The sequence below is a fragment of the Triticum urartu genome, chromosome 5A (assembly GCF_056163025.1).
Source record: "Triticum urartu cultivar PI428250 chromosome 5A, HENAU_Tu73, whole genome shotgun sequence".
Taxonomy (NCBI): Eukaryota; Viridiplantae; Streptophyta; class Magnoliopsida; order Poales; family Poaceae; genus Triticum; species Triticum urartu.
This window is the reverse complement of record NC_141877.1, coordinates 489,145,242-489,167,461: the sequence shown is the minus strand read 5'-3', so window position 1 is coordinate 489,167,461 and position 22,220 is coordinate 489,145,242. Positions and strand designations below refer to the sequence as shown.

Genomic DNA, 22,220 nt, shown 5'->3' with positions numbered 1-22,220 from the left:
AGTCTGGGGGGAGGAGTACTTTGTATGTGAGAGTTAAAAAGGAGCATGACCTCGTTGGAATTGATCTGTTGTCTGTTCCATTTGAGGAGTTCTTTTAGTTTTTCAATCAATTGGCCCTCGATAAAGCAACGGTCACCTGCTACTGTCTGTAAGTAGTACTACTTCTGTCATTAAGTCTCTCTATATAGCTCAACTCTTTCATTGCATGTATTTATAATTATCCTCACTATATTATGCAGATTGAAGATCGCCGAATTGAAGAAAAGACAAGTCGGTGATATTGGGTTCATTAACACAAATCTCATAGATGAAACTGAGGTTAAATTTCATCCCGCAGATACCGAGGCCAACTTGCTACGATCGTTGGTAATAAATGAAAACAAAGATATAATACTCTTTCCTTACAACTTCAAGTGAGTGTTACTGTCTTGTGCATATTCGGTTTCCCTTATATATTAGTCAAGGTTATAGTAATGTAATTGATGAGTTATGCATGCGTTTGCAGTTTTCACTATATTTTCCTAGAGATTAAGCTTGAGCAGGGACTAGTAACCGTCTTAGACTCAAGACGAAAAGATCCCCAGGACTATGCGGACATGACTCAAATGCTCGAGAAGTAAGTTAAATCGATCATTATCCACCACATCAGCAACTTTGTTCATTTCCTGATATATCAAGTAATTGTTTTCTTTGTCTGGCAGGGTTTGGAAAAAAATCACCAAAAAAGATCCGGGACTCCCGAAGAAGCTGCAATTTAGACACCCGAAAGTAAGTACAATAGTAGCATGTTCCGCGCATCTCCTATTGATTCAAGCGCTAGTTTCATCAATACCATTTGGCATTCTTGCTTATCAGTTTGATTGACCTCTATTTCTTGTAAAGTGGTTGTGGCAGGAACAAGGAAATAATTTCTGTGGATGCTACATTTGCGAGTCCATCCGTCACACGACCTGTGAGCGGGGCTACTCTGACGAACAATATGAAGTGCGTAAATAACAACATTCACAATTTTATTTTATTACCATCATTTGTGTTGAGTTTCATTCATTCATATATATATATATGTATTGACCTCCTTCTTCAAATTAGATGTTTCGGAAGCGGGATGAACTCCTAGCACCAGCTCGCATGCGAGCAATTCAAGAGGAATTGACGGCATTCTTTCTTGACCATGTGATCGCTGAAGACGGAGAATACTATGTGGACCATGAGTCCGTATGTTAGGAGATTATATTGTAAGAGATAATTATTGTATATATGTAGCCGGTAGTGTCGGATAGATATACGAGAACTTGTTGTTCGACCAATCTCTCGGAAAAGGAGAGGTGGTCGATATCACTTCTCTCTGTATGCATATATGTTCATGACGACCTTCTGTTTCCTTCGTTTGCTTACTAGCTAGCTAGCGTGTCTAGTCCTCTCTATACATATGTATAGTACGTAGCGTCGACCAAGCACGGACATAAGAGAGGACACTTCTCTCTATTAATTATAGCTAGCTAACACAATATATGAAACACCTAAATTAACCCCCCAAAACCCCCAACCCCCCCCCCCCCTCAAAAAAAACAAAAACCCCAGCCACAGAAATGCTGACGCGTGGATGCCTATTGGTCCCGGTTGGTGCCACCAACCGGGACCAAAGGGTCTCCTGCCTGGGCTCCGTGCACAGGCCACGTGGAGGCCCATCTGTCCCGGTTCTGGATTGAACCGGGACTAAAGGGACAGGGCATTAGTACCGACCCTTTAGTCCTGGTTCAGGAACCGGGACAACAGGCCCTTTTTCTACTAGTGATAGGAGAGAGAAGATTGACGTTCCGTTGTTTTTTTTAGATAAAAAATAAAACTAATGCGTTTGTATAAATAGATGACGTATGGAGAACTATGAAAGCCTCCTTCCTTTAACAAAACAAAAACTAATGTGTTTGTATAGGTAAAGATTTTCTCAAGAACAGAACAGTGCTCTGTTGCTTTACAATCTGAATATCCTTAACCTAGAGAGTAGACTACAGCACGATGCATGACAGGGAGGCTAGCATGGGGTTATGGGGGAGTGGGGAAAATGTCAATGTATATGTGCTGCCACTGGTCGTTTCTGTTAATCCTTATCTTCTTTAATTCCATGCGTCCTGGATCTCTTCGAGTGTTTTTCCTTTGGTTTCAGGCACTAGCCTTGCCACGAACAGTATAGTGACCAAGCTCGCCGCAGAGAACATGAAGAACGTCCCTGTAAGGCACAAGACAGCAAGGTAAGTCACAAAACTGCCTACATATGGTGTGGTTAGTTTCTGTTCTAATTCGTAGTTTTTCCCTGGATTGCTTATTACTTTTCCACATAGATAAAAGACTAATCAGAAATCACTAGTGTTCTCTCCTTTTGGAAGAAAAAAGGGGGTACGAGATGTTCTGAAATTACGCAATCAGTAATAAGCAATTAAACAATTAGATGGTTATTTTCCATTTCCACATTTTTGGAGATACTAGATATGTTTGTCACCACTGGAGCTATGGGACGGAAAACTGAATGAAGAGCCACAGTGTTGTGTTAGTGCCATTACCTGCTGAGCTCCAGTCCATGAGGAAGTTAAACGAGTAAGAGACCGCGAAGGAACCAAGCCAGCTAATGAGGGTCACCAAGCTTCCGCCGATTGCTTTGATGTTAATCGCGAATATCTGCAAGAAATTAATCCAGGAGAAATTAAAGGGCAGTTGCTTTCGTACTTCTATTGCAGATTTATCAGTCCAAAACAAGTTCTGATTATTATTCTTCCTTACCTCAGACATGACAACCCAAGGGACAGGGCCCATTCCAATTGAGTATGCACCTATATATACCTATTTCAGAAGCAGGAATGATCAACATTCAGAAGATGCACGTTTCGAAATTCATTGCAATAGCAGAATACAATGCATATAGGAGTGATATATTCCTTACCAGGATGCCGGAAAGAGCCAATGCAGGAACCCATTCTAGGAATAGTCCGTGCGCCTAAAACATTATTTACCATTCACGTTACAGACATAACGACAAACAAAATAAGTTTTCCTTGCCACAGCTTTTCTCCTTAACATTATCTTATGATAACCCGCCAGTCTCCCATATGTTCCCAAAAAGTGTCATAAGAACTTTTCTACTACTATATGGTTAGGAAAGATGCTGTTACCTTTAGGTAGAACGATATTCCTGTCAAAAAGCAGCCCAAGAATGTCCCAGATGCGGAAACCTGTATAAATAAGAAGCTCAAAACAAAATTCAACCTAACATTCTCTCTTTGTATACATTAGCTAAGCTTTGTATCATCTTATACCATTAGAAGAACCCTTCTTCCACTCCTATCCATGAGAAAGGCGCCAAGCAATGTAATGGGAATCTGAAACGATCATGGTTATAAACAAAATTTCATACTAGTAATTAGCAAAATTTATGGAAAACAGTGTATCGCAAACCTGAACAATGCCAATTAATATGGTTCCAAGTTTTCCAGAAAATCCTGAAGTTGAGATGAATCAACACATTTCATGCAGAACTGTTAAAAAGAATGGCACAATGATGATGACATTTGCATACCTGCAGAACTAAAGATAGAGCTTGCATAAAAGCCTACACCATTTATCCCTCCCAATTGCTGGAAGATCATCAAGCCAACACCCACCTGTGCATATAATATCACAATGATATTACAGGTTACGAATTATGAGAAAATTCATATGATCAAATCCCAAATTCAGTGCGCAAATCATGATGGCATTTTAAAATGAAGTAGTAGTCAAAGTGATATCTTACAATGACCGCAAATATATTTCTGCTCAAAAACAAGTCCTGAATCCTGGCCTTTGGGAGGCTTTGGAGGGATTCAATGTACTCCTGGATGAAATGATCATTTTGAGTATAATTCTCTTTGCATATACTATTATCATTGAGTACCCTATTATATACAGGCTATTAGAACAGAAAGCTAACTTTGATCTCAATGGCCTCTTCAGATATGTCAGCATTCTCTCCACGCAGCATCTGCAATGCGGTGTGGAATTCTTCCTCCCTTCCAACCTGAGCCTGTAAAAAATGTGCAGTGAGATTCAACATAGAAATATATGTATCATGAAATGACTAAAGTCAAAGGTCATATTAGTTCATGAGTACTGTTAAAGTACTTTATAGTTTCCATTCTAACTTTTGCTAGCAAAGGGAGGTTCTAAGGTGATTTGTAAATCACCACTAGAAAACCATTGAGCAAACAGATCATTTTCTCCCCCCGATAAATTGAAAACCCTCATGTTTCACAGAACATTCTCCGAAGACTCTGAAGTTCCTTACCAGCCATCTTGGTGACTCTGGAATGAAGAGAAGACCTACTAAGAGGAGAACAGATGGCACTATACCTGCACACACAAAAATTTCTAAGTAATTCCATCCAACATGAAAGTAAAAGATAACTATGTTTATATGGGTGTGAAAACAAATTACCAACTAATACCAAATTGCGCCATGTAACCAGCGCCCCTGTTATGTAAGTAGTCGAACTCCCACAAACGATCAACAACTGCACATGCGTAACCAGGTGGTGGAAAGTGGAAACTATTAAAACTTACGAGGTTAAATGTGGATTATGGAGTTTTTGTCCTATAGTTATAAACCTGGTTTGAAGTTGCAAGGCCACCTCTGAGATCCTTAGGCGCTATTTCAGCTATGAACACAGGCACCTGCAGTATCCAGCGCAACATCGGCACACTAAAACTGTAAAACATGAACATGTACAACTGATACAAGATTGAGACACAAGCACTACTGGAATCGAGTTATAGGCCGAGTGCCACGAACACTCGGCAAAGGGCCAAAACTCGCCCGCAAAGCCTTTGCCGAGTGCCGCACTCGGCAAAAGCCGCCCGGCTTACACCTCTCAGGCAAGCAGGAATTTGCCGGGACACGGGCACTCGGCAAACTGTTTGCCGAGAGCCAAACAGTAACACTTGGTAAAATAAAGTAGCTAACGGACAATCGACATGGACGGCGGTTGCCACGTGGCGCATCTTTGGCGAGAGCCACTCTCGGCAAAGAGAGCCAATAGGAGAGCGCCACGTGTCAGGTCCTGACATGCGGGTCCACAGTATCACGCCGAGGGCCATCTTTGCCGAGAGACACTCTCGGCAAAGAGAGCCAATAGGAGAGCGCCATGTGTCAGCTCCTGACATGTGGATCCACGTTAACACGCCGAGGGCCATCTTTGCCGAGAGCCACTCTCGGCAAAGAGAGCCAATAGGAGTGCGCCACGTGTCAGCTCCTGACATGTGGGTCCACGTTAACAAGCCGAGGGCCATCTTTGCCGAGAGCCACTCTCGACAAAGAGAGCCTATAGGAGAGAGCCACGTGTCAGCTCCTGATCACGAGCATTGCCGAGCACTCTCGGCAAAGACATCGTTATTTTTTTACTGATAAATGTGACCAGTGAAACCACATGTCAGTTAGAAAAATGTTTGTGTGACGTCTTCTTACCGAGGGTGACGTCACAGCTCTCGGTCTAGGGTGAACCAAGTGACAACGCCGTCACTCCCGAAAGGGTATGCCATGTGGCCTCCCTTTGCCGTGCGTGGCTCTCAGTGAATGCCCCGTTCACCGTGAAGCCAATTTTAGTCCATTCCCTCATAGGATTGCCCACCGCCGGCTCGATCTGGGTGACGAACGCAGCTAGTCCTCGACGTTAGTGCCCGTGCATGTGTCCGATTTATGAGGCATCTGCCACGTCAAGGATGTGCATTGGGTATTCGTACACCAGACCACCCTTTCATACATATGCCTTGGCCACACGCATGCATGTAGGGCCAGTTGCCCCTCGGGCGGCTTCCCGATCGAGCACCCAACCGGTGGCCCCGGCGGTCTACGGCATTGACCGGCACCGAGAGGGGATAGGGGTTGGTGAATACCTGCTTCTTGGTGTTACGGCAGGTCATTGTTTTCATTCTTTTACTTTATATGTAGTGCTTAATTAAAAGTTAAGATTGAAAAAAAATATAACCGAAAACAGAAGTCATCAAAACTCATGGCATTTTGGATCTTTAGTCATTAAAAGTCATGAAATATCAGAAACAAAGAGTGGTAAAGAAACACAAACGAATGGATGGAAAATATGATGTGGCCTTTACCGAGAGCCGAAGGTCCTAACCCTAGGCCAAGGATAACTTCATCCTAAATACGCTATAATTTTGTGCCTCGGGCAAAAATAATATACCTTATATAAAGGAACAGAGGTAGTATAGTGCTTAGAAGTTAAGATTTGAAAAAATCCAACACAAAACACAAGCCATGGCAGTTTGAGACTTTAGTCGTTAAAAGATATGAAATATCAGACGAAAACATAGAGGACAAAAGAACACACACAAAAAAGGAAAATAGGATGTGTCATATACTTTGCCGAGCGTCGAAAAACGACTCTCGGTAATATTGGAAGTAACTAACGGAGCCGTTTGGTGCGAGCGGACATGCCACGTGGCTCCTCTTTGCCGTGCGCGGCTCTCGGCGTCTGCGCCGTTTGCCGTTCGGTGCTTGTTCGCCGTGAGCCAGTGACAACAAAGTAAGCAGTTGCCGTGAGGCCAGGTTTGCCGAGTGCGGCTCTCAGCGTTGTTTAGTTTGCCGAGTGCCCGTGTTTTGGCTGTCGGCGAAGACGCCGACACCCGACATATACGAAAATTGCAGTAGTGAAGAGACTCAAGACTAAAGAGTGTATGCTGAACTAATTAAGTGATACATACCACATAAGAAAGAACACCGGTACAAAAGCCCAGCAAGGTTCTTCCAAAATAGAGCATAATAGCACCCTTCACATTAGAACATCAAGGTAAGATGTCGGTAGGAAAGCACAAGACCTGGAATAACTTCACCAAGTAACAAACCTTAGCGAAATGTATAGAAAGCCAACCAAAAACGCAAATAGTAGCTGCTATCCGCATGGTCTGTGACAAGCAAAACAATAAGACACGGAGAGAAGACGAATGTGAAATAAAAACACACAAGCTAGACCAATTAATAATAATGAAGTAAAAGTGCACAGGCTACCATTTTACGTCCAAGAGAGTCCGCTAAGCGTCCGCTGGTAACAGCGCCAATCATTGCCCCGATAGTCAACACAGACCCAAAAATTGCGAACTGCAAGGTTTAGTTGGGTCAGAATAGAGAAGATTAGGACAGGAGAAAAAGAAAATCCTGCATAACTATATGGCTGACAAATAATCATGTTACAAACCTCAGCCATGGATAGTCCGAGTTCGCGCTCTATTCCTGACTGAGTGGGTGCAGAATAACCAACCTGAAAAGGCACTTGGATGAGTAAACACAGATCATCTCTGTCCATAATCATAGATAGTACCATCATGTGTGAGTGACGCGATAAGATTCTTGGAAAATTAAATATTGTACTGCATGTACTAGACTGTAGCTAAGAGATGCGCAGGCAGTGCTGCTGAGATACATCAAAATCTGGTCAACTGTCCAGATCAGAACCCTTCATGTTGTGCAGATCCATCCTCGCAGTTTTGCAGAAGTAAAATTTTAAAAAATGCTTGTGCTTTTGTAAACTAAACCTAATGCTGACGGAAGAAGGGAAAATAACAGTGCACCACATTCATGAACCATTTGAATTCTGGAAGATGGTAGTAATGAAATTTTGTGGGATTTCGCAAATGGATACGACATACGAGTCGGTCAGCTCCCCGGAGGAGAAGTTATTCATTCATCTCTCATCACCTTTTAGGCACACATGTGCCTCCTTTTTCGAGGCACGCTGCTGGTATATGCATGTCTAGCTGAATGCACTCTGGGCGCTTTTGAAGCGACAGAAATTAAGAGGGAGGGTGGGCTCACGCAGGTGCCGAACTCGAAGGCGCCGCAGACGGCGACCGCGGTGCTGAGCAGGACCATAAAGAGGGAGCCTCCCTGGACCTTGGCATCCGCCGTGCGATCATTCCGGGGGAGGAGCGGCGCCGTCGCGCCTCCGCTGCCGGAAGCAAGCGCCCCGGTCCTGACATCACCGGAGGCCCTCGGTTTCCCCATCCCGATCTAGGAGCGGGGTGCAGAAGAGCAAGAACAAGAATGGTAAGATTGGCAGCAGGGAGGAGTGTTGTTCGCGTCGGCACGGGAGCCACACGGAGGGTTGCTTCTTGGGGTAGCTATTTATACAAGCGCCCACGTGGAGCTGTGGTGGTGGTGGGCCAATCCTATTAATAGTCTTCTCTTTTTATTTGAGCGGAAGGGCGTCAAATAGGGGAGCTCCTATTTGAGGTATTTTCTCTATGTTTTTTTCTAAAAGGTGTGCGCGCGAGGCTTCAAACTTGAAATCTCTTTGTTCTCCCAACAGCCCACTAGTAATTCAAGAAAAAAGATTATGTGAAAAAACGTGTTTTTTTCCTTTCACGAGAGACATGGTTTTGCTTGCTCGAGAGGCATGGATTTGCTTTCGCGCAAAGAACACCCGTGCCTTTTGAAAACGAAAAAACATGTTTTTTTTTCTTCCGCGAGATGCATGATTTTGTTTCCGATAGAGGAATGGATTTTCTTCCATGAGAGGCACGGCCGTGCCTCTCGGAAATGAAAAAAAACTTATTTTCTGTTTTTCCCTTTCGTGAGAGGTATAGTTATGCTTCCGCGAGAGGCACGGCCATGCCACTCGAAAACAAAATAAGTACACGTTTTCTCTTTTTTGTTCCTTCCGTGAGAGGCACGATTTTCCTTCTGCAAGAGGCGTCTTTTTGCTTCTGCGAAAGGCACGACCGTGCCTTTCGGAAACGGAAAAAATGTGTTTTTTTTCTTCCGCTCTCGAAAATGGCTTTTGGAAAGGGAAAAACGTGTTCCCGATCCGATTTTTTGTCCAGTTTTTTTGTAAAAAACAAAGTTTGTCAAAACCTATCAACATGGGATCTAGTTTTGAAGATCTCGATGTGAGGAATGCAACGGAGAAAACGTTTTGAGATTTAGATGCATGATTTAAAATATAAAACATTTTGCATAAACAGATATACGGAAAAAAGGAAAACTCTCAAGTTGCGACCAATGGCGCGCATGCAGCGCGTCACTTGTCGCAACCTGAGAGATGAGAGTGATCTTTGGAAAGAGTACACCTCAATTAGTGATTTTCGGCAACAAGCGCTGAATAGGAGCTCCCCTATTTGGCGAGTACAACGCGCCAGGGACAACGACCGCGCACCACCCTCCCTCCCCCGACCCCCTCCACATGCGCCTCACGTGTGACGGACCATGTGCGAGGCGTGAAAAGCGGTAGGCACCTTTTTTTTGCTTACTTCTGTTTTAAGATTTTTATCGTTTTAAAAATAAGTCAGGATTTCAAAAAAATTTGCTATTGTGAAATGTTCGTGAATTCAAAAATTGTTCATGATCTGAAAAAATGTCCAAGAAATGACAAATGCTCACAAATACAAAAAATGTTCACCGAATTCAAAAACAAGGTCTTGAATTAAAAAAATTGCGATTTGAAAAGAGTGAACATTTTTTGAATTTTAATTAACATTTTCTTATATTGACGAAAAAATAATGATAATTTTCTAAAATTACCAACATTTTTGGTATTTGATGAACAAACTGTTCTGAAATCTAGGAAGAAATTTCTAATTTTTTCGTAGTTCTATGAACAAAATTTTGAATTTTGACGAACATTTTTAAAATCCAATGAACAAAATTTCAAGAAAATGTTTGTGATTACGAAAACTGTTCATGATTTCAAAAAATGTTGAAGAATTTCAAAGGCATTTGAAAATTTAAACTGAAAAAATAGTAATCTAATGGACAAATTTTGAATTTGTTGAACATTTTTTAAATTTGATGAACATTTTCTACATTGATAAACAATTTTGGAAATCGATGAACAAAAAAACACGAATTTGAAAAGGAAATTCGTGAAAAAAAGAAAAAATAAAGTAGAAAGAGAGAAAAAGGAAACAGAAAGGAAAAAGAGAAGAGAAAAAGAAGGAGTAACCGAAAGCAAAAAAAGTCAAGAAGTGGGCCGGCCCATATATACACTCGTGTGCGAGGGGCTGGGAGTACACGCTATGTGGCAAGCATAGGAGCCGAAATCCCTAGATCCTCAAAAGAAAAAGAGAGCCGAAATCACTAATTAAGGAGTAGTACTTCCAAAGATCACTCCCACCTTCTCAGGTTGTGACAAGTGGCACGCTGCATGTGCGCTACTTGACATAACCTGTGGGTTTTTTCCTTTTTTCATAGATCCCGTTTATTCAAAACGTTTTATCTCTTAAATCGTGCATCCAAATCTCGAACCGTTTTCACCGTTACATTCCTCACGTTGAGATCTTGAAAACTAAATCTCATTTTGATACGTTTTGATGATTTTTTTCATAAGAAAAACCGACAGAAAAACCGAACATGAAGGTTTTATTTATGTAATCATTTAGGTTTTAATGTAAATGAACCATGACTATGTAAGCCTATTCCTAATAGATTTATACAAAAATAACAAATTCAAATTATAAGAAATCCTATCGAAGCTATATACCCTTCTAATTTTGATTTGTCCGAGAGCACGTTTCTTTTTCCCTTTCCGGAAGTTGTTTCCGAGCCAATCCGTGTCTCTCACGGAAGCAAAACCATGCCTCTTGCGGAAGAAAAAAAATGCGTTTTTTCATTTTCGAGAGGCACGGCCGTGCCTCTCGTGGAAGTAAAACCGTGCCTCTCACGAAAGCAAAACCGTGTCTCTGATGGAAGAAAAAAAAAGAGAAACCATGTTTATTTTCAGTTTATGAGAGCCACGATCGTGCCTTTCGTGGAAGCAAAACCGTACCTCTCATGCAAGAAAAAAAGGAAACACGTTCTTTTTTTTGAGAGAAGTCTCTAGCAAAAACTATGCCCCCGGTCTATTTCCTATCATATATTAAACCAAAAATACCTTGCTGGTTTTTTTCTTTTATTTATTTTCTTTTGTATTTTTAGACATATTTATCAAAACCTATACAATTTAATTTATCTCAATACCGTTGAGGGGTTGACAACCCCTTTACGCGTTGGGTTGCAAGTATTTGTTATTTGTGTGCGGGTGTTGTTGACATAGTGTTGCTTGGTTCTCCTACTGGATTGATAACCTTGGTTTCATAACTGAGAGAAATACTTACCTCTGCTGTGTTGCATCATCCTCTCCTCTTTATGGAAATACCAACGCGGATCACAAGTAGCAAGTTTGTCAATTCCCCCTGACATTCTCAAGCAACTGGAAAGAATCCAAAGAGTGTGTCTTTGGAGAAAATATGGCTAGGAAAGGGATCACTCTTTGGTAGCTTGGCCCTTGGTTTGTAGCATGAAGCTATATAGAATGAAGCTCTTCTCATGAAGCATATCAATAAGTTTTAAACTTGGTTCTATAGAATGAAGCTCTTCTCATGAAGCATATCAATAAGTTTTACAACAAGGCTGATGTTCCCTGAGTCCATTTAATATGTAATACTTACTACTTTGGTAGAATTCCACATGACACCACTCTATGTGGTTCGTTCAGGTGGAGAGATGTCTCAAAGCTCATGAATAAATTTAGGTCAGTAACCAAGGTTAAGGTGAAATTCTGGGGATATTGTCCTATTCTGGTCTGACCATTGGGAGATTGATAATGACTGCACCCCTCTATAGGCAAGATTTCCTAGGTTACACTCTTTTTGTTCAGATAAAGCCATTTCTGTTAAGGAGGTTATGGACTGTGACAATATTTACGAGTTGTTCACTCTTCCTCTATCGGAGATGGCCTTTCTAGAGCTTAATCACCTATCTGATATGATGGTAAAGTTCCAGTATGATCAATGATCAATGGCTTTGGAGACATGGCAAGGTATCTGACTACACAACGAAGAAGTTTTACACTTTCGTACACTAGCCAATTGTTGTAAACCCAATTTTAAATTTGGTCAAGAAGAGTTGTTGTGCCATGTCAATCAAGATGTTTGCATGGTTATTCATTATGGACAGAGTAAACACCAGAGACATGATCCAGCTCAGACATTGGAGAATTGATGATGGCCCACAGTGTGTGTTGCGCCCAACCTCTGCCTTGGAACACAGAAATGATCTTTTTCTAGTAAAATTTCAGTGTCAGAATATGGAACTTATCTGCAGATTGTTTGGCCAAATAATAATGACATGGTGGCAATTGCTTTTGGGGCCAGAAAGGACTTCAACAAGCCTTTTTATGCTGAGGTAGTCTTTTTGGCATGGTGGAATATTTGGAAGGTCAAAAATGACAAAGCCTTCAGACACATAAGGCCATCTTTTGGACAGTGGAGAGTGGGTTTGTCCATGACACCACCCATCTCACTCATAGAATAGAAAGTAGATACAAGGATACTCACCTTAGATGGATTGATTTTTGCCACCATAGGTTGTAGAGGTAGTTTTTTCTTCCCGTTCTTTTACTCTTTTTCAGTTCCCTCCTCTGGAGGAACTTGTACATATGCTCCTTGTAATTTTATTCTTATTAATAAAATGTTGTGGGGTGTAAGCCCTGCAATCTTCATGGTCAAAAAAATATGGCATCATCCATATCAATAGCAAAATCAGTTAAGACAAAGCAGGAAATGAGATGATGCACGCATGGGCCGCTTCACCACACCACCGGATTAGATATCTAGGCATACATGCAGGGCTAAAGAAAATCATTAGATCAGTTCTGATTAATGTGGATGGTATGAATAAGGAACATGTTTTGCAACTGCAATTTGAAACTGGCAGTTGTTGCAAGCATGCAATCTGATGCAAACACCCAAGTAAATAGTAGTGGAGGAATTGATGCATATCCTAATCTATACCAGAACAAAGTTTTAAGGCTTGAGAAGGATGGAGTTACATTACATGTTAACAAGGGCTCTATAGAGCCCTTCTCCATGTCGATGGAAGGATAATTCAAGAAATTCCCCAAAGAAACTTCTTCATAAGCGGTGCCTTTATTCTACATTCTGTAAAGAGTAAATATAGATCTAATAACATTGGAAGAAATAGAGGATAATGAAGCTCAGATGCAGAGTGATGATACATGATCAAATAGCTATCAATTAAGTACATTGTGACAAGGCAAAAGGTACTGGCAAGAGGAATGCAGACCTCAACTTGTGAAGTGGCATTCGCTTTATTCAACATTTTGGTAAGAGTAAATGTAGATCTGATAATTTTGAGAAAATGAAGGGTAGGGTAGATAAGATGCAGAGTAATGCTAGACAATCAACTCTCTCTCATTGTAAGTACATTAATACTACCTCCCTCTAGAATTACTTGTTGCTGAAATGGATGTATCGAGCACTATTTTAGTTCTGAATACATCCAATTGAGCAACAAGTAATTTGATATGGAGGGAGTACATGACAATAGGTACTTACAAGAGCAATCCAGAACTTCTTAACCATTTGGTTTATTCTACACTTATGTAAGAGTAAATGTATATCTCATAATTTTGAGCAAAAGGTGGATAAGGAAGCTAACATGTATAGTGATGCTACATAATCAAACATCAATGAGTGTAAGTATGGTGATAAAGGGCAAGAGGTACTGACAAGAGTAAGGCAGTGCGCAGTATTGTTGCGAGATCCTATGATCACTTGAGAATGCATATTGATCTCCAAGTAGTTTTCATACAAGGGAGATGGTAAGGCACATGCAGAAATGTAGGAGTTCAAATTTTCATTTCATATCATAGATAGTACCTGACGCTGGGCATGAAACCAGTGCGTAACAGGCTTATTCCAGTCAGCATCTTGTAAACGTATTTCAAGAGACTTTACAGAAATTCCATTTCGAGGCTTGTAATCAAAGTGTGTTACCCTCAGGAAGTGATGATACTGCCACAACGCACGCTTGAAAAGCAGAACCTAGTTTTTCTCGTCATGACTATTCAGATCGGTCGTCGCCTATTTAAAAGAAATGGAATGATTGTTGTTATATTCAGCAGATAGCTAGGCAGTAATTAGCATGAATAACATTACTTACACGTAAGTTACGGAGGAAGATCTGAAATTGGTGTGTGTCTTGGCTATAATCTTCCCATGATGGAATGAGGTAACAACAATGAAAGCATTGTAATTTAAAGTGGGAATAGCTAGAATGAGGTTCTTGTATGCATGAATTTGGGCTCTCTGTAGTTGTAATAGGGCTTTGGCCAGTGGACTAGGTACACTTTCTTGAGTGGAGGTTGTTTGTGGTATAGTTGGTGCTATGACCACTGGTACGCGTCGGTGTTATACAAACGATTTTTAAACCCTTTTAACGACGACATTTGGAACCGTCGCCAAGTGAGTGTGGGCGATAAGGGGGTCCTTCCCACATGACCGAGAAATCGTCGGTGATAGGCCCTCCTGGGACACAGGCTCGGGCCGTGTGCGATCGGGCGAGGCATCAAAACCCAATCATTTTCGTAGGTATGTACATCCCACACAGTGAATCCTAAAAAAACATTTCCGTAGGTATGTACATCCCACACAATGAATCCCAGAAAAACATTTCCGTAGGTATGTACATCCCACACAGTGAATCCCAGAAAAACATTTCCGTAGGTATGTACATCCCACACAGTGAAAAAAACATTTCCGTAGGTATGTACATCCCACACGGTGAATCCCAGAAAAATATTTCTGTAGGTATGTATATCACACATAGTCAATCCAAGGAATACGTTTCCGTTCTTATGTACATCCCACACAGTCAATCCAGGGAAAAAGTTTCCGTTCGTATGTACATCTCACACAGTTTTATGTGTAGGCTCGTGTGTGAAAGGTGTAACTATTACACACGGTCTGCCTTGATTAATTGTTTGCTTTTATCAACTACATCACACACGATTTGGTGAAGAAAACTGTGTGGCATTGGGCTATTCATCGCAAACGCTTTTACTGGTAGAACCGTTGCAAAGGTCCATGACACATTTAACAGGTTTATTAGTTTACAATTAATAATTCCAGTATTACGCAAATTCACATTTCATATCGAAGAGCTGTTTGCCAATTTCATATCAAGCACATAAATATATTATAACATCATAGTACGATAGCTACATGAAAACATCACTATACAACATATAGCTAGTTCAACTTCCTAAGAACAATATATTCATTCCCCTAATCGAGATCATCCAGGCTCATCTTATCCACCTATGTTTTCAGTTCAGTAAGAACCTGTTTTGCACTGGCCAACTGGGAAAGTGCCTACTCCTTCGCCAACACTATCTTAGCAAAGTCTGATTAAAAAATCTAAGCTCATTCTCCACCTTCCTCTTTTTATCCCGCATCTTCAAATATTCTTCAGCGTTGACAACAGTTTCTCTAAGACTACATCTATTCTCTTCCTCATACATGCTCCAGAGCTTCGCTAGGCACATCTTAAAATACTGTGGCCACTCTTGATCAACCCACTCCAGGTAAGAACACTCCTGTTCATCCTATAATATTTAAAACTAGATCAGTAACAATTTTAGGGGAAATGGGTTTATAGCAACATAGAAAATCACCAATGCTTATTTTGAAAAACTGAAGAAACATGTTAATTATGACATATCTTCTCAAAAAGATCAATGTGCAAATGAATTAATTGCTGCTGAGACAAAAACACTGGAACATCAGAAGCTATAATTAACTACAAAAATGCTACAAGTTCTTACTCATGTACAATAAATAACAAATTGAACATTTTATGAGGAAGGTAAATATAACTGCAATAGCATAGCGACAATGTTTGGATGACAGGAAATTGATACTAACAGGCGTGTACATGCATAAATTTAGTAACATAGAACAAATAGCACTAAGGTCGTCCACTATGTATGCCAAAACTGGGGTAAAGACAACTATTGCTACATCTCACACCGATGCCCTGCAGTGGCGAGCCGATGCAGCGGAAAAAATCAGGGACCCGGACTCCGGAGCACGTAGTTGCCCCGATGCCCAGTTCCTTCGTGCCATAAAGATTTAGTATTTTACTGCTTGGCTGCTCAGATGTGTGGACCAAATTTGGCTGCACAAACTGCTGAAGCGGTGCCAAATAATTTTCTAATGGCACCGTTGATGAGATGGAAACAATTTAAGATACTAGGTACAAACTGTGACACTGTCTTAGGATGCGTTTGGTAAAAGGTGTGGTATGAATGGGTTGGGACCGTGACAGTGTCTGAATCACATCTAAAAAATGATTTGTAACAATGAAAGAGGGTCTAACCTTCTCTGCACATGCCAGAAACTTCCTCCCACGGTCCACAGATTCAAATGCAACTAGCTTCATGCATGGAGATTGATGGTGACAACAAGCAGATAGATCTCTAGCCACCCCGCTTCATTTGTTGCCACTGATGGTCCTAGGGAGCTACATGAGGAAGAAATGACTCAAATCGACCGCCAGGTAAAAATCCTTCATTCCAAGTCATAGCCCGAGAGAGAGAGAAGAGAGGCATACCCGGGTGGTGAAGGAGTCGTCGTCGGTGGAGGAACCATGGCGATCCTGGTGGTAGGATCCGAGACGGCGAGAGCGAGGAAGAGGCTATAGCTTAGGAAGGAAGGAAGGAAGGAGGAAATAGGGAAAATGTAACTTGTGGTCAGGGAGAAAAGGGGGTGGGAAGGGGGAGGGGGCGGGCGTAGATATTTTGGCAGTAGGCCAAAAATTTTGAAATGTGGAGGGAAACTTTGCGCGCGGTGCCGCCGGACCATTCACTTTGAAAGATTGTGTGCTTCGTTTGGACATTTTTATGCATTAATTGAGTTTTCAATGCATATATGTGCATAATTTAAATTTGAACTACATGCACATGCTCTAATGCATATAAATTGGTTGAAAATTCAAATGTGTGCCCTTGGTTGCATGCTTAGGTCCCATGCAAGAAATGGGCAATGAATGTCAAACACCCTGTCACGGTCACTCGGCTGCAAACATTGAAATACTTGGTTTTTAAATTCTAGTAAATCAAAAGCTCGTCTAAAATTCATGAAACTTGGCACGCTATCATGGAGCGGCATCAACATGCCTTGGTAAATTTTTTGTCCCATTTGGGGGCAGGTTTGGGGATATGCTTTTCACAAACCAGAGCTTCTCACAACAAGCCTGATGGTTTCGGTCGGGAACATCCCACCTTTGTGCACGAAACAATATCCATTGCCTCTTATTGCTTTCAAAAAATTTCTCTTGTCAACATAGAACAACAGGAGTGTTGTGTCAATTTTTGAGATTTTTCGGGGTTCGTTTGGACATTTTTATGCATTAACTGAGTTTTCAATGTACTTATGTGCATAATTCAAATTTGAACTACATGCACATGCTCTAATGCATATAAATTGGTTGAAAAATCAAATGTGTGTCCTTGGGTGCATGCTTAGGTCTGATGCAAGAAATGACAATGAATTTCAAACACCAGGGCACCGTTGATTGCCGGCAAAATGTTGAGATACTTTTTTTTCTAAATTCTAGTAAATCCAAAACTCGTCTGAAATTCATGAAACTTCACTACTGCAGGATGCTGTTAACATGACACTACGATAAGAGACCCTTCCACGAAACTATGTGCGATGCAATAATCACAAACGGTGGTGTAAAATAACCGTCAAAAAAGGTGCAAAACGTTTGCGATGTCGGAACCATCAAACACGGTTCAGATTTTAGTTGCGTGTGCGATGCAGGGCATACGGTTCAGTCCAATGAACTGTTTGCGATGAGGCAGAACAAAAGAAACGGGCATCCTGATGAAAGTGTGTGCGATATACATCATACAGTTCACTCGGATGAACTATTTGTGATTAGGCAACACAAAAGAAATGGTCAGCCAGATCAAGGTGTGTGTGGTTGAGGGCATATGCTTCAGAAGGATTAACTGTTTACAATTAGGCAACAGAACAGAAACGGGCCAGTCAGATCAAAGTGGCATACACTTCACATGGATGAACTATTTGCGATTAGCCACAACAAGCTAAAACAGTTAGATAGATCAACATGTGTGCGCTAGACGGGCACACACATTCCAATTAAAAGATGCGTGCACGATGGTAATAACGAGCGCGCACAGTTGTTGGAACAAGACGTGTGCTGACATTGCCTATTGCGGTGCACCCTATGGTGCAAACGCCACATACGCGGCCGAGAAGGCGTACGTGCCCACGTTGCACCTTCCAGGAATAGTGCCGCACTTATAACCGTCAGTAAATTTTGAGCATGCGTCCCATCACATTTCAAATTGCAAACCTGTTCACACCTATCAAAACCTAAACGATTTCCCACTTAGGAGCGTATTACTACTCGGTTATAAATACTACTCCTCCAAGATGACTGCAAATTCCTCCTCAACTCCTCATCCAAAAGAACAAACAAGTCATTCATCATCATTCCCTTTGCGTCTGCCATGGCCAACGTGAGTTCTGGGTCGAGAAATTGCCACTAGGGAGATGCGAGCATGGAAGTGAAAGCACGAGAGATGTCCCGCCGCGCGGCCGTAGCAGCATAGATGTCCCGCCGCATCGTCGAAGCAGCACGCAGGTCCCACCGCGCCGTCGATGCGGCAAACTGGTCCAGCCGCACCACAGAAGCAGAAGAGATGTCCCGCCGGGCCGCGAATGCAGCAGAGATGTCCTCCCGCGCCGCGGTAGCCTGGGAAAATGTCTCATGGGCAGGCGAGGACTCTTACAGGCGCATGCATGTGATCATCCATAGCCAGATGGATCGGATCTCCGCCTGGGCGAGGTTGCAGGACGACATGAAAGCCTCTTTTGAAGAGGCTACCGGCGTCATCCGGCAACTAAATGAGAGCAATGCGAAGCTCCGGGCCGAGCACGACCTGCTGAGGGTGAAGATCATCGGAAGTGCGGAGCAGCAGGAGGAGACCACTGCCTTGTTGAAGAGGACCGACGTCATCGTCGAGAAACTTATGGACGAGAATGCCATGCCGCGCATCGAGCGCAGAAGGCTGGTGGAGGAATTCGTGGATGCTCTCAAGCAGCATCTTGAGGATAAGAAATAGCTCATCGCCGCTCGCCGCGGAGACTAGTTCCCACGGCCTGCAGCAATGTAGAGATCAACGAGCCAGATCATTGTCTTCCTTCTTCTTTTGCCCTTGTGTATTTCGGGGTTGTTGCAATTATTATCCACTGTCATCGTCCTTATATTCATCATGCTTGCTATAAGTCACAGTCGATGCTATATAGGTCCGCCAGATCTTACATCAAGATCAATGCAAAACTTTCTTTTCAGATTTTTATTTTTCTCTCTTAAATCTCAGTCCAGTGAGACATATAGCCACGCCATAGAACAGGGGCTCGGGCGCCATTAATGGAGACGTTGGGAGGGAGGTGCGCGGTGGGTAGCGTTCAAAGGGCTCTCCTCCTGATGAGCACGCGTAGGAGTCTGATCGCACCCCTCCCGTACTCAAATAGCTACCCCGCACGTCACCTCCTAGCCAATAAAAAGGGGGACGCGTGGCGGCATGTAATTGGTAAGTAGGACACCCACGATTTCAATAATACTTGTGTTTCCGATTTGTGACGTGACAGCACTTGTTTCAAAATGACTTTGTTGATTGTTAATGTGTGTGCCTTCGCAAATCGGACAGAAAAATTACCACAGCATGTTGGTGCCATGTCATGACACCATGCCAAGTTTCATGATTTTCAGGCGTGTTTTGGATTTACAGAAATTAAAAAACCAAGTTTCTCAATATTTTTGGCCGAGCCATGACACCCAGTTGTTTAAGTTTCATTCTCATTTCTTGCATGGGATCTAGAAATTCACCCAAGGACATACATGTGATTTTCAAACAACTTTGGTCACTGGAGTCTATGCTTGTAGTTCAAATTTGAATTATGCACATTAAATGCATAGAAACTCAATTAATGTATAAAAAAGGCCAAACAAACCCGGAATAATTCCAAAATTTAGAACGATACTTCTATTTGGTCTAATCTGCCTGTGTAAAAAGAATTAAGGCGGGAGAAGGCAGTGTACGTATGTCGTTTCGCACACGGAGGTGACACGTTCCCTCTCGAAACCACGAGCCTTCTTGAGGGAAGCTCCAGTTTGCAAGAAGCTTACACCAAAGCTTGTCCCAATTCGGCCAAAAAAATTACCCCTGCATGTTGGTGCCATGTCATGACACCATGCTAAGTTTCATCATCTTCAGGCATGTTTTAGATTTACAGGAATTAGAAAACCAACTTTCTTAATCTTTCTGGCCGAGCCACGACGCCCAGATGTTTGTATTTCATTCCCATTTCTTGCATGGGACCTATACATTCATCCAAGGACACACATGTGATTTTTCAACCAACTTTGGTGCACTCGAGCATGCGCTTGTAGTTCAAATTTGAATTATGCACATTAAATGCGCAGAAACTCAATTAATGTATAAAAAGGCCAAACAAACCCGGAATAATTCCAAAATTTAGCACGATACTTCTATTTGGTCTAATCTGCCTATGTAAAAAAATGAAGGCGGGAGAAGGCAGTGTACATATCTTGTTTCGCACACGGAGGTGATACGTTCCCTCTCGGAACCACGAGCCTTTTGAGGGAAGCTCCGGTTTGCAAGAAGCTTATACCAAAGCTTGTCCCAATTCAGCCAAAAAATTTACCGCATCATGTTGGTGCCATGTCATGACACCATGCCAAGTTTCATGATTTTCAGGTGTGTTTTGGATTTATAGGAATTAAAAAACCAAGTTTCTCAATGTTTTCGGCCGAGCCACGACGCCCAGATGTTTGAATTTTATTGTCATTTCTTGCATCGGACCTATAAATTCACCCAAGGACACACATGTGATTCTTCAACCAACTTTGGTGCACTGGAGCATGTGCTTGTAGTTCAAATTTGAATTATGCATATTAAATGCGCAGAAACTCAATTAATGTATAAAAAGGCCAAACAAACCCGGAATAATTACAAAATTTAGCACGATACTTCTATTTGGTCTAATCTGCCTATGTAAAAAAATTAAGGCGGGAGAAGATAGTGTACATATGTCGTTTCGCACACAGAGGTAACACGTTCCCTCTCGGAACCACGAGCCTTCTTGAGGGAGCTCCGGTTTGCAAGAAGCTTACACCAATGCTTGTCCCAATTTGGCCAAAAAAATTACCGTTGCATGTTGGTGCCATGTCATGACACTATGCCAAGTTTCATGATTTTCAGGCGTATTTTGGATTTATAGGAATTAAAAAACCAAGTTTCTCAATCTTTCCGGTCGAGTCACGACGCCCAGATGTTTGAATTTCATTCTCATTTCTTGCATGGGTCCTATAAATTCACCCAAGGACACACATGTGATTTTTCAACCAACTTTGGTGCACTGGAGCATGTGCTTGTAGGTCAAATTTTAATTATGCACATTAAATGCGTAGAAACTCAACTAATGTATAAAAAAGGCCAAACGAACCCGGAATAATTCCAAAATTTAGCACGATACTTCTATTTGGTCTAATCTGCCTGTGTAAAAAAATTAAGGCATGCGAAGGCAGTGTACGTATCTCGTTTTGCACACGCAGGTGACACGTTGCCTCTCGAAACGACGAGCCTTTTTGAGGGAAGCTCAAGTTTGCAAGAAGGTTACACCAAGGCTTGTCCCAATTCGGCCAAAAAAATTACCGCATCACGTTTGTGCCATGTCATGACACCATGCCAAGTTACATGATTTTCACGCGTGTTCTGGATTTATAGGAATTAGAAAACCAAGTTTTTCAATCTTTACGGCCGAGCCACGATGCACAGATGTTTGAATTTTATTCCCATTTCTTGCATGGGACTTATAAATTCACCCAAGGACACACATGTGATTTTTCAACCAACTTTGGTGCACTGGAGCATGTGCTTGTAGTTCAAATTTCAATTATGCACATTAAATGTGTAGAAACTCAATTAATGTATAAAATAGGCCAAATGAACCTGGAATAATTACAAAATTTAGCACTCTATGTGGTCTAATATGCCCGTGTAAAAAGATTAAGGCAGGAGAAGGCAGTGTACGTATGTCGTTTCGCACACAGAGATGACACGTTCCTCTCAGAACCACGAGCCTTCTTGAGGGAAGCTGCAGTTTGCAAGAAGCTTACACCAAAGCTTGTCCCAATTCGGCCAAAAAAATTACCGCTGCATGTTGGTTCCATGTCATGACACAATGTCAAGTTTCATGATTTTCAGGCGTGTTTTGGATTTACAGGAATTAAAAAACGAAGTTTCTCAATCTTTCTGGCCGAGGCACGATGCCCAGATGTTTGAATT

The 22,220-nt window shown here is 41.9% G+C and overlaps 1 protein-coding gene across 2 annotated transcripts; it reads right to left on the bottom strand.

Moving 5' to 3' along the window:
- Positions 1–1,880: 1,880 nt before the first annotated feature.
- On the bottom strand, positions 1,881–8,139 carry LOC125556383 (sugar transporter ERD6-like 16). Of its 2 annotated transcripts, XM_048719132.2 has the most exons (18): positions 7,853–8,139; positions 7,236–7,298; positions 7,049–7,138; positions 6,886–6,945; positions 6,745–6,810; positions 4,636–4,701; positions 4,466–4,541; positions 4,316–4,380; positions 3,962–4,054; positions 3,785–3,865; positions 3,569–3,653; positions 3,448–3,491; positions 3,309–3,371; positions 3,165–3,224; positions 2,936–2,989; positions 2,776–2,835; positions 2,559–2,673; positions 1,881–2,227 (listed from the first exon to the last, which is right to left on the bottom strand). In XM_048719132.2, exons 1-18 carry the CDS (start codon positions 8,039–8,041, stop codon positions 2,115–2,117), a joined length of 1,443 nt encoding a protein of 480 aa, XP_048575089.2. In that variant the 5' UTR covers positions 8,042–8,139; the 3' UTR covers positions 1,881–2,114. The 2 variants fall into 2 exon arrangements, with proteins under 2 accessions (XP_048575089.2, XP_048575087.2); XM_048719130.2 differs by having other exon boundaries at positions 2,559–2,835.
- Between the last annotated feature and the right edge of the window lie 14,081 nt (positions 8,140–22,220).

Excerpts from the sequence above, each read along its gene's own strand:
- LOC125556383 (XM_048719130.2), bottom strand. The coding sequence starts at position 8,041 with ATGGGGAAACCGAGGGCCTCCGGTGATGTCAGGACCGGGGCGCTTGCT. Across the intron at positions 4,055-4,315 it reads CAGAGTCACCAAGATGGCTG|GCTCAGGTTGGAAGGGAGGA; the intron begins GTAAGGAACTTC and ends CATTTTTTACAG. Across the intron at positions 3,654-3,784 it reads GAAATATATTTGCGGTCATT|GTGGGTGTTGGCTTGATGAT; the intron begins GTAAGATATCAC and ends TTATATGCACAG.